This window comes from Leptosomus discolor, chromosome 3, assembly GCF_034619465.1.
Source record: "Leptosomus discolor isolate bLepDis1 chromosome 3, bLepDis1.hap2, whole genome shotgun sequence".
Taxonomy (NCBI): Eukaryota; Metazoa; Chordata; class Aves; order Leptosomiformes; family Leptosomidae; genus Leptosomus; species Leptosomus discolor.
Genome location: NC_141393.1, coordinates 62,313,618 through 62,325,643, shown reverse-complemented (window position 1 = coordinate 62,325,643; position 12,026 = coordinate 62,313,618). Strand labels below are relative to the sequence as shown.

At 43.1% G+C, this 12,026-nt stretch overlaps 1 protein-coding gene across 3 annotated transcripts; it reads left to right on the top strand.

The window, feature by feature from the left end:
* Positions 1-299: 299 nt before the first annotated feature.
* ZRANB2 (zinc finger RANBP2-type containing 2) lies at positions 300-11,505 on the top strand. 3 transcript variants are annotated; one of them, XM_086463360.1, is made up of 11 exons: positions 300-386; positions 788-840; positions 989-1,097; positions 2,365-2,447; positions 3,986-4,062; positions 5,270-5,407; positions 6,261-6,433; positions 8,424-8,503; positions 8,598-8,684; positions 10,520-10,684; positions 11,225-11,505. In XM_086463360.1, the coding sequence occupies exons 1-11, from the start codon at positions 331-333 to the stop codon at positions 11,449-11,451; spliced, it is 1,248 nt and encodes a 415-aa protein (XP_086319486.1). In that variant the 5' UTR covers positions 300-330; the 3' UTR covers positions 11,452-11,505. The 3 variants fall into 3 exon arrangements, with proteins under 3 accessions (XP_086319486.1, XP_086319487.1, XP_086319488.1); XM_086463361.1 differs by lacking the exon at positions 8,424-8,503 and having other exon boundaries at positions 11,225-11,326; XM_086463362.1 differs by lacking the exons at positions 10,520-10,684; positions 11,225-11,505 and having other exon boundaries at positions 8,598-9,654.
* Positions 11,506-12,026: the final 521 nt, after the last annotated feature.

Here is a 12,026-nt window from a genome sequence, read left to right as displayed (position 1 = left end):
CCCTACGCCCGCCCTTTCCCCTCAGGCACACAGCCCGCCCATGGCGTCCGCCGGCACCGCCGGAGCGCACTGCGCATGCGCGCCCCGCCCCGCCCCGCTGCACACGGCCCTCCGCCCCACTGGGTGGCGCGCGTCCTTCGCGCCCTCTTCCAGCAGCCCGGCTTAGGCGTCTAAGCCGCTGCCTGACCAAAATCCCGCCCGACGGCGGCCCCGCTCGCTGCGGCAGTAGGACTCAGGCGCGGTGGGCAGCCCGCCCGCCCGGCGCAGGGCCCCGGTCGTCTTCCGGCGGCGGTGGCAGCGGCGGGGGCGCTCGGCTCGGCGGGGCCCAAGATGTCGACCAAGAATTTCCGCGTGAGCGACGGGGACTGGATCTGCCCCGACAAGAAGTGAGTGTGGGGGTTGTGGGGGACGCCCGCCTGCCGCGGGGCCCGGCCTGCGGCACGGCACAGCACCGGGCAGCCCCGTGGGGCAGCGCCAGGTCCGGGCGGCCCGGGGGAGCTGCGGCCGCCGGGTCTCGGGGGGCGGCGGCCGCCTTCCCGCCGACTTGGGCCTGCTCTGGGCGGGACTAGGGCGAGCTCCCCTCTGGGGTTTTGCAGCTCCTGGCCCCCGTCGTGCAGCCGGTCCGGCAGCTGCCCGGCCCGGCGTCGAGCTCGGCCTGAGCAGCTTTGCCTGTTAATTTGGAACAGATTCAGTTTGAAATATTAAGGCGGGGTTTTTTTGAAGTCTCGTGCGTGTGCATTTTCTAGCGTTTGGTTAACTAGCAGCTTCCTTCTGTTTTTATTTTCAGGTGTGGGAACGTTAACTTTGCCAGAAGAACCAGCTGTAACAGATGTGGAAGAGGTGAGTATCCTAGAGCATCCACCTCGTTCTCCTCGTCTGTTTTTGCCTTTTTTCTAAAGTCATTTAAAGTTTATTAAGTTTTTAAACTTAATTATAAAGATGTTTGAGAACTGTTTGTTTTCTTTCTTTGTTTCTTTGTCTTTTCCAGAAAAAACAACAGAAGCCAAAATGATGAAAGCTGGAGGGACAGAAATAGGAAAGACACTTGCTGAAAAGAGTCGTGGCCTCTTCAGTGCTAACGACTGGCAGTGTAAAACGTATGCCCTCTCCAAAAATGCACTTTGTTCTCTTAAGAGCTGCACAACACATCTACGATATGATACTTGATTTTGTCAGTATAAACTTACTTGTACTGATGAGAGAAGAGTGATCAAAACTCACAGCTATTCCACTAGCAGGGTTTTGCTGTGAGGATAGCATTCATTTTTGTTTGCTGGACAGCGGTTACTGAATTAACATAACTGGGAAAAGATTGGAAAAAAATTGAGACTAGACAGGTAAAAGTTCATGGTGTTTTCGGTAAACTGGGACGCTTCTCAAGTTTGGAGGAGGTGTATAGATGAAAGTAACACCTTCACTGCAGTGTGATATGTGCTTGCTAAAATTCACTAAATATTTAAGGAGTAAAGTTAAATTCTTAGATGTTTCTCCAAGCCATCAATTGAGGATATTGAGACTTACATTAGAAAAGGACTACTTTAATAAAGTGCTTTCGTTTTGGAAAGGTGCTTTCAGGTTTTCTGGAGCACTTTTAAGGATTTCCTGTGTTGGTGATTGAGCGAGCTCTCTGACCAATGGCACCTGGGGTTTGTTTGTCCGCTGTGTTCAGCCTGGGGGTTCCTGTTGGTGCGGCTGTGCAGTGCGAGGCAGGCAGGTTCCCTGGGCAGCGTGGTGGGTCCTAGTGCCTGTGGGAATCCCCGTGATGGCCCTTGTCAGGGTAGTCCTGTAGTCCTGTCTCCATGTTTGTAGCCTCACGTTTGGAGCCCCTCAGCACGGCACCCGTTACAGTGTTACGGGTGGGTGAAGAGCGCGTGGCATTTCAGGACACTGTAAGATAAAATCTGGCGACAGAAGGGTGTAAATACAGCCGCGCATCAGTGGGTGACATGACTGCTCATAAGCATTGGTCCCTTGGTGGCTTCTTCGTTAACTCCTCTGAGCTGTGAATGCCGCTAGTGGAGAGCAGTGGGGAATTTTAACACCTTTTGTGTGGCCTGACTTCTGTTAACTGGTCTGCCTACCTGCCTGCTGCTTGTATGTCTCTCCCTTTGATGTGAGCAGTGTGGCCTCTTGCTGTTGCCCTCGGGCTGGTGAAATGCCCGTGGGCTTTGGTGGAGTTCTTTGTGTGTTGGGGGACTGTTGGCCTTGGGGTTAGTTGTGTTGTGCTAGTGGCTGCAGATCACTGCAATACTTGGCAAATACACTTTTGTGGGGTTTTTTTGAAGTATTGCCTCAACGCTTAAGCTTTTTGATTCAAAATAAATGTTTCTTATTTGTTCTATTCTGTTCTTTTTGCCTCTGAAGATGTGGTAACGTGAACTGGGCCAGAAGATCAGAATGTAATATGTGTAATACTCCAAAGTACGCGAAATTGGAGGAAAGGACAGGTAAGGTGTATGTGGCTTTAAAATACCCAAATTATTGTAAGAAAACGTTTTATAAATCACAATGTAACTTCATTAAAGGGATTGTTTTCACAGAACAGGCAAAGTTGAATGGTCTTCCATATGTAAATAAATATGTAGGTTCTTAGACTTGATTGCTTTTAGTAAAGTATGTGATGGTTTTATATCGAAAGTCGCCCAATACTCTGCTTAAACTGCCTCTGTACTTGATTTTGATATGAAGACGTTTGGAAGGAGTGGTGCAGTAGTTTATTAAAAACTCCAGCATATATGTGGTGTCCGTCTGGGGGGGGCTCGACAGCCGCAGGAAGTGTTTGAAGACTGTGTAGGTTAGAGTGTTAGCTCTTCGTGAGGGTTGGTCATGCTGCGTTGCGTTTCAAGTTCCTCCTGCGTTAGCAGTGACCCTGGGGTAACCAGAACAGAGGGTGTCCTCGCGGTGTGGTCCTCATTGTTCATCGTGTTACCACTGCGGATGGAATCAGGCAGAGAGTTCAGCACATAGGACATAACCCTAATGCATGTCAAAAAAGTGTGGAGAAGAGCACAGGGCTTATTATTCAAAAGGAAAAGCAGTTTTAATATTCTTATTTAATACTATAAGAATATTAAAGAATAATATTTAATTATATTTCATTATTTTAATTTATTTTATTAAATTAATGTATTTTAAATATTTTTCTTATTTAATTAATTTTTCAAGTTCTGGTGTCCTTCAGAGTGAATTTGCAGTCATGTGCAGAACACCTAGCATGTTGCACACACTTGCAGTGAATTACAAAGTCACCTGAAATTAAAATGAGCCATTGAAGTTTTCCGCTCACATTATTATAAAAAAATAGAAAGATCCTTAAGGCAAATCTCTGCAGTTGTTCAGTTCAGTACAACTTTTATTCCTGTTACTCCCTGAGAACACATATGTGACTTCATGTCACCGAGTGGTTGCGACGGGAGCTGGCCAGCATGCGCAGAAGGCACCTAGGAGGCTGCCTGCACCTGGGGCCTGGCTGTGGCAGCAGTGCCAGCGGCTGGGAAGGCAGGGAGCCAGGGTCGCCCTCGCCTCCTGTTTCACTGCCCACTTCCCCCAGCTGGCTCTGGCTGCTCTCAGAGGTGAGGCTCTGGTCTTCAAGGACGGTAGCCTTTGGCCTCGCCCTGTGGAGACGTCTGTGTGTTCATCACACCGAGGTGCTGCTCGGGCGCTGCGGCCCTGCCAGGGCTCTGCTGAGAAGCTGCTCACTCAGCACAGCTGTAATCCTGACATGGGTTTTTTTGGCATTTATAGAAAAAATATTATTGTTTCTCAATCCATTTTCTCAATTGGGTTTCTGAGGATCTATATTTAATAAACATGTGTGGGAACAATTCGTGTTCCTCTTGGGCTCACGCTACGTTCCTACAGCATGTATTTATAAATCCACCAAAGGCTTCTGGAACTTCCGTGGAAGTTTAGAATAAACTTTGTGCTTAATGTGGCCAAATTTGATGCAGCTCAAGAGATTGTCTTGGTTTACCCCTTTTTAAAGGATACGGAGGAGGATTTAATGAACGAGAGAATGTTGAATATATAGAACGGGAAGAATCAGACGGGGAATATGATGAGGTAAGATGGTACACGCGTTACTCTGGAGAGACGTGTGTCGTGTGGTTGTGTTTAGGATCCGTACGCTTGCACTTGGTTTCCGTACGGGTAAAAGTGCCAGTCAGAAATACGTTGCCATGTGTCTTGTCAAGGGCTCAAGTGTGAAAGTTTTGGACTGAAAGTGAATGCATCTGTTTTGATTTTTTGGGGCTTAAAAAACTAAGAGTGAGTTCCAATTAAACTGCTACCAGCTGAGTTCATTCACCTTCTTAGGGAGCTGGCTTCAGTGTCACATGTGCTGTTTTCAGCCAGTGTTCAGTGCTGTGCTGTAAAGATAGCCCGTAGACACAGGTATAAAGCACTTGTTACAGTCCGGTTTCCATTAATCTTGTCCAGGCACTAGTTGTGTCTCTTGCTTCCAGTTTCTTGTTGCTAGTTGATGTTCCATGATACTTCTCGTTCCCTTTGAGTAATACCTTATTTGAAATTGATGTAGGTTTATTTTCTCACACTGTTATAATTGGGTCTGAATTTTGAATTAGCTAATTTGAATAGATAATTAGTTGTTTTTAATGAACAACTAACATATTTATTTCCTGATTCAATTAATTTACATTATGGTAAGAAATACACAAAACCTCACTTATGCTAAGAGACAGCAGATGCAGGCCTTACGAAGACGGCCAAAGCTAAAGCTGCTACGGATTGTGAAATTGGAGGCAGGGAGACAGGTACAAGGGATGAAGTTGTACATTCTTAGCTAGTTATCTTATGTGATGAAACCATAGAAACGAATGTTGCTATGAAGACTCTCGCATCCTCCCCGTCCTGATTTGTATATCAGGGGTTTTGATCAGTAAAATAACCAATGATAATATTAGTATAGGAATATTAATAAAGTTATGTAATAGGGTGGACCAATCATTGTAAATGTCAAAATTAATAGTGGGCATAACATGCGTGCTTATGTTAAAATATGTTAAAGATCATGACTTTGCAGAAGAAGGATATAAAAGTTTTGAATTTTTGATGTAACTTTGAAGCACGTGAGGTGGGGCTATCCCCTGTGCTTCCCAGCGCTGCAATAAAGAAGTGCCGACTTATCTGCAACTGTGTAGATAAGTTTGTCATGTTTGTGACCTTCCGTCAACAACAGAAGTTTTATCAAAAAACACAGTTGGAAATTACTTTTGGTTAAATCCTGTCCTAATGGAATACAATTTCTTAGTTTGGACGCAAAAAGAAAAAATACCGAGGGAAGCCGGTTGGTCCCGCATCTATCCTGAAGGAAGTAGAAGATAAGGAATCTGAAGGGGAAGATGAGGAGGATGAGGATGAAGATCTCTCCAAATATAAATTGGATGAGGTAGTGTGTTTTGTTGTTTGGTTTTTTCCTAGCAATTATTTTTTAATTATCACTGCAGTACTGTTTAATGTTGGTAGGTAAGGCTTGGTCTGGTTTTAGCTGCCTCTAGAGCAATGTAGAGGAGTAGCTTCGGAATAATGGTGCCTACACCTTCTGTAAAGTGCGTGCACAAGCTCTGTTTTGTTCTAAACACCTGCATTCAAAGATGTATGGTTTTTTAAACCATCAAAAATTAAAAGTTTGTCTGAGATCAGAATCAAAGATGGTTGAGGTCTTTATTTGGGACCTTTATGGTTACCACACAAAGGGAATGTTCTTGAATATTATTCTTAGCCTTTTAAAGTCACGTCAGATTTATTTTTTTGTAAGTGGAATAAAGTATTCTGAGGTTTGAGGGGTTTTTTTTCATCTTCCCTGAAATACATGATCATCACATATTGGATTGTTCACATCCTTGGACAACAGTCCTGCCCAGGCATGCGTGTATGCTTATTTTTAACACAGCAGTCACCAGATTCTGCAGATGAAACATGTCTCTGCAGAATTACACCATGGTTATAGATCCCGAGTCTGAAAATTCTTCCAGGCACTCACTTAAATTAACTGGTAAAAGTGAATGTCTGTATTTTCATTAAGTAACAGAAAATTGAACTTCAGATGGGGTTTTTGCAGGCTTTTTAACTTGGCTTTGAAGCACAGATTCTGTCACTCTTTCCTCTTCAGCTTTTTGGATCTCACTGAGTGCACTAACAACAGTATTTTCAAAGGTTGAAAAAAGCACAAAATAAACCACAGAAGTAAAAACCAGTCAGAATATTTCTTAAGTCTTTTTCGTGTATCTGCATTTTTTCAGGATGAGGATGAAGATGATGCTGATCTTTCAAAATACAATCTTGATGCCAGTGAAGAAGAGGACACTAATAAGAAAAAGAAATCCAATAGGCGCAGTCGTTCTAAGTCTCGATCTTCCCACTCACGATCTTCATCGCGCTCATCCTCTCATTCAAGCTCAAGGTCTAGGTCCAGGTAAACGGGTACAGGTCAAGGGTAACGCCAGGCAAAATGTCAGTATCTAACTTCTTTATTTACTTTTTTTTTCTTGATTGCCTTACAGTTTAATAGTGTTAACAATGTTATGTGCAGAATTTACACAGGCCAATGATGTTCTGTTCTGACCTTCTGTGGATCCTCAGTAGGGAGGCTTCGTATGTCTTGTTGCTTGTTTTAGTAAATCTAAGTTGATGTTTTGATTGAATCCTTCAAATTAAAAATAGAACTTATTTTCAATTTTATTTTTAGGCTTGTTGGCCATATGTGATTCAGTGGGATTAGCAATGTTGAGTAGAGTTGTTGAACAGAGGAGCAGAGGAGTGGTATTGTTCAGGTGGGAGGAGGTGGCAGAAGAGGGTAGTGACGGTGCAGTCCAGACAGAGTCAGTGAAAGGACAGGCTGGGAAATATCCTGGAAATAAAGACAAGAAATTTGAACTTAGTTTGGCAAGCGACAAAACTTTAACTATAGTGGCACTGTTAGCAGAATAACACTAGAGGGTTATATTGATCATGGGGCTGCAAAAAAAGTCTTCGGGATAGACTTAAGATCTCGCATTATTACTTAAATTCAGTAATGTATGAACAATTCAATAAATGTTTTGTAATCGTGTGATGTAAATCATGTGGTAGCTTTTTAGCTGCCTTATGACTAACACAAGGATGATACCGATGGGTTTAAGACCTCAAATCCGCACTAGCTTATAGGGTTATACGTGAAGTTCCTACACGTTAAGTTCAAGTTATTCTGCTCTTCCTGGCTTTGTAACCGTACCTCTCTGCTCTCACTGCTGTGGTCACTGCAGATTCTTTGGACCCTCATGCTAACCAGACATCAGCCACCGTCTGTTTTGTCTCTCTCCCCACTGCTGTCAGGCTTTTTTCCGTGCTGCCTCTTCTAGGAAAAGCTGTGTTCTTCACAGCGCCCATTGTCAGGCCTCACTCCTTCCAGGGCCGCCTTGAGACGTGCGTTTGCCCTGTGGCTCTGAGGAGCTACGTGAATGGGCTGTCAGCAGGTTTTGTAGACGAGGTGTGGAGCAAGGTCTTCGAGGAAGTGGCTGTGGTGAGGGTAGTATGCAGCTGGTATGGGCTGCGTTGGAGTGCGGTTCTTAGGTTTAGGGGTGAGAGGGTCAAAGAAGACAGGAGAAGTTCATCTGGCCATAACTTTGTTCCTTAATTCACAAATGTAAGCAGAGAAGTACAATGTAGGTTGTCATAACTGAAATTTGTGGGGATCTTTCAGCTTTGTTGACCTTTTTGCTTCCAGCTACAGATAATTAATTGGAAATATCAGTTGCTGTTTGTGGATACTTTGACTTCGTTGTGTGTTTTTTAAAACTTTAAATGTATTTTCTAGTTAGCATGTGTTCATGCTCCTTTTGCACGGTAAAATGAAAAAGATGTGGTAACAATATAAACTAGGGGGTTGACAGCGTGTATAATGTAACTTTCTTGAAAAGATTATTAGAATTTGATTGCAATGCCTTCTTTTTACAGTGGTTACTGCAAGCCCACTCCCATTTTTATGTATCTTTTGTGGTTTGTGCTTTAAAGAAAACCCATCAACATGAAAAAATTGAAAATAATTTTGACTAGGTGCAAGTAGCATTAGATATGTCCATGTTTCAGCCAAGAATGAGCTGCTACGTTATTTTTAGTTCAGGGGAAAATCTTTACGAAAACTTGAACTTGCTTACGAAATGCTTGTGAGAACCGACCTGGGGAAGATTTGAGCTACCTAGTCCTGATACTCTTACCTTCTCTGATTTTCAAAGAAACTGATGGCTTTCAAGTTAAGGCACAAATTAAAAGTTAAGGCATTGACTTCATGAAATAGCTGACAGATACGCAGTTGTTTCGTTTTGCCAAATGACTCTGATCCTGTTTGATTTTTGTGCTTTGTTTTAGGAAACATAATGAAAAGCTGACTATACATTTTTTTAATGCACCATCTTACTATGTTACAGTTTCTGTTTTAAAATGTACTGTGATGGCGCTGGGAGAGTAGGAGGAAATTGTCACTTCTTGAGTGACACTAGGCCAAATGGTATTGATGATCGTTGTCTTTGCTGCTAACAGTAGCAGTTATTCTGCTAAATACCAGTCAGACACTGGAAAAAAAATCTTCCATGTTGTTTCAGGTCCCACTCAAGAAGCTCTTCCAGTTCCAGATCAAGATCTCGTTCCAGTTCCAGAGAACACTCTAGATCTCGTGGGTCGAAATCAAGGTGAATGAGGTAGCACTCTCTCCTTGCAGAGAGAAAAAAGGGCAGAAGAACCAACCACTTGTTGATTTCATCGTAAAATTATGCCGGTCAAAAAACATTAACTCATTTTTATCTTGGAAGTCAGAATTCCTGGGGTCTCTGCACGAGGTTGTTACCACTACAGATGTATTTCTTGAGAATGCGAGGTTTTGGCTGAAGAGTTTAAGTCTGATCTAAGCTAGACGAGTGGACGCCACAGATCTTCACTTTGAAGGAAGAAGAATTTGAGTGCATGGTTACTTGCTTCAGGAATTATTGCTGGTTTTACTGTTTCCACTTTGGCTACTTGATGTGGAAGAACGTTAGAAAATACGCTATACTTCTGGGTTTGCGTGTAGTGATAACTTAATTTAACATATCTAACTTAACTAGGTAGTGCTGCCATTATCTTGATAAATGTGGGGAATGTATAGAAATGGTGCTAGTCAGTCACGGGAGAAGCTGTCAGGAGTCTGAGCTAGCCAACATGTTCTGCGTAGCAGTTACTGACCTGCGTGGGGAAGGGGGACAAGAGCAGATGAGTTCCTTGAGATGTCCTTGCACAGGCATCCTGTTGGCAGGGATTCCCTTTTGTGATGGAACGAAGAACCGTCCCATCTCCGTGTGTGCAGGGAACCTTAAAACTGTAAATAAGGCGGTTTGGGCTGGGAAGACCGGTCACAATTGGTGCCACTGCCCTTTGGTGGCAGAAACATGCTATGGATTATCCCGCGAGGGTCAGCGCGAGATAGAATGCGTGCTGTTAAGAAGAGACAAAGGGGGCCTGTGTCCACCTCGATGCTGCAGTGAGTCGTCAGCTGAGCTGCGTTGTTGGCTTGTGCCGTGCGGCATCCACCGAGCGTCCTCAGTGTATCAGCTTGTGTGAAGTAGGACTGCTGTAGTAGTTACAATGAGAACCCAGAAAATATTTTACCAACAACACTGTGTTGCTGGGGATTTTTAAATGTTTTATCCAGCTTTCTGGGGAAAAAAAAAAAAACACAAAAAAAAAACAAAAAAACAAACCAAATACACCCTGTTAAGTGTTTTTATATGATTTTGGAATTACAATTTAGGACTTTCTAGCTCTGCTACTTTTTCTACAAGTGGGGTTTTTTCTTGGTTTGGTGTGGGGGGTTTTTTGGGGTTTGGTTTGTTTTTTTTTTTTTTTTTTAGATAACCAGAGTGATTTTTGAGTCCTTGTAGGTGAAGATGGTTCATTCATTTATTTTTTTTTTTAATGCAAAAATTACTGTGTCCTAAGAGGTTTTTTAAAATATTTTGGTTGTGGAAGGTCTCACTCTACACAGATTTATTGAGCTCTGTAAGTATACCTTCTGAGGGTCTTACTAATCTAGTAAAATGAACATTACTAATCTCCAGTGTGAAGCATGCCTTGCATGAAGTGAAGCATTGTTAAACCAGCATTACCTCTGTGGCTTTCAAGCCATTTTGCTTCATGAGTTGAAGTGCTGAGGAAGGTCCTTATATGGGCTGCTTCCTGTCCCAGTCTCCCATCGCTTCTTTGTCAAAATGCGTCATTCTGGTGAATGCTGGAAAGAGGTTTCCAAACCATTGTTGGTCTGTATATCAAGAAATGCTATTTAGCAAAATTTATTAAGAGAACTACCACGGCAGTAGGAGTTTTATTGGCAGATAACTAAGGAGTAAGTATTAAAGCGTCCATGCGTTTGTCTGACAAAACGCTGGTATAACTAGAGTAGTGAGCGCTCATGAAAACTGTGTCTTTTTGTTCTTTCTTTGTTCTTTCTATGTTATACCAGAATTAAATCTGATTTATTTCTTAATCAATAAAGATCCAGCTCCAGGTCCTACAGGGGGTCTTCCACCCCAAGAAAAAGATCTTACTCAAGCTCTCGCTCATCATCTTCCCCCGAGAGAAGCAAGAAGCGAAGTCGTTCTAGATCCTCTTCATCTGGTGATCGCAAAAAAAGACGATCGAGATCACGGTCACCCGAAAGGTTTGGGTTTATGTAGAATAAGAATGGGTGTATTTAAATGTGTGATTTTTTTTTTTTTTTTTTTTTCTGAAGGACTGAGATTCACTGGGAAAGAATTGAATCCGATCAGTTATTCTGATATTAAAAGTAGTTTTCTTACTTCCCCTACTCTTGCTTCCTATTAAAACCTCTGTAGTTGCTTTGGTTTCCTGCGCCCCCCCCCCCCCCCATGAAACTTCCTCCTGCTAGGAGCATGTTCCGTAGAAAGACCTGGGTCACCATTCTTTAGTGTGTGAAAGTGTTAATGTGTACATTATTGATTCAATTTCGTAAGTAAATATTGCATTTAAAAATTGTACTTTCAGTATTAAGCTGATATTTTTAGTATTAAATTCACATTCATGAGCTTAAAGTGGTTTAAAGTTATTTCTACGTTCTTATAAGGCCCCTATCAGATATACTTGGCTTCCAGCTATGATAGGATACAGACTACTCAAAAGTGGATGCTAAAATTAATTTCAACTTATTTCTTTGCATGCTTTCTCCGTTTATATCTTACAGACGCCGCAGATCATCATCTGGATCTTCCCATTCTGGTTCCCGTACAAGTTCTAAAAAGAAATAATGTATTAAAGCTCACATTTAAAAAAAAAAAAAAAAAAATCCAGTCAGTGCATGAGACATTTCGAAGAAGTTGGTGTCTTACTTGGTCAGAAGTGCTAAATCTGCTAGTAGAGGTGCATGTCTGTCCTTGCTTTCTGGAAAACTGCAGCTTTGTTCATTCATGAGACAAAAAGTGAGGTAGCATTTTAAGCCATAAACTTCCCAGAGGAGCTGTGAAATTTTATCGTTTGAGTCAGGGGTGGGGGTGGGGGTGTGGGGGGTGGGTGTTGTTATTTTTAAAGACTCAGTTACTCAATTCCTGGCTCTCTTACATGTAGGAGCAGGCACAGGTTGGGTATGTTCTAATACAGCTCTGCTCTTCGTGTGACAAAGAAGTAGCTGAGGAAAACGGGAAGAAGTCACCAGCTTTCTGCATCCAGCCCCTGAGCTCGTTCGGTGTAGCTCGTATGGGACCACAAGATTAGCGTAGCTGTAGGGCGGGTGTTTACCCACTGGATGGCAGTAGGGAGGGCTTGGGTCTAACTTTTTTTTTTCCCTGTGTCGAAGTGAAAGTGTAGATGGATGCCCCTCTCTTTCTCCTTAGCTCTGCTCAGTGCAAAATAGCCATTAAACACCCAGCCCATCGCATGGTTCTGTAGAGACTGAATTAGATGTCATTCCTTCGCAGCGAGGGGGTGCGAGACGCTGGGCGCTGGCCTCTGCGTCGCTCAAGTCTTGTAGCTGCTGGTGCCTGTCACTA

Bases quoted from the DNA above. Each gene is read 5' to 3' on its own strand.
- ZRANB2 (XM_086463360.1), top strand. From the start codon at position 331: ATGTCGACCAAGAATTTCCGCGTGAGCGACGGGGACTGGATCTGCCCC. The intron at 2,448-3,985 runs GTAAGGTGTATG...CCCTTTTTAAAG, and splicing joins GAAATTGGAGGAAAGGACAG to GATACGGAGGAGGATTTAAT. The intron at 8,504-8,597 runs GTATTGATGATC...ATGTTGTTTCAG, and splicing joins GAGTGACACTAGGCCAAATG to GTCCCACTCAAGAAGCTCTT.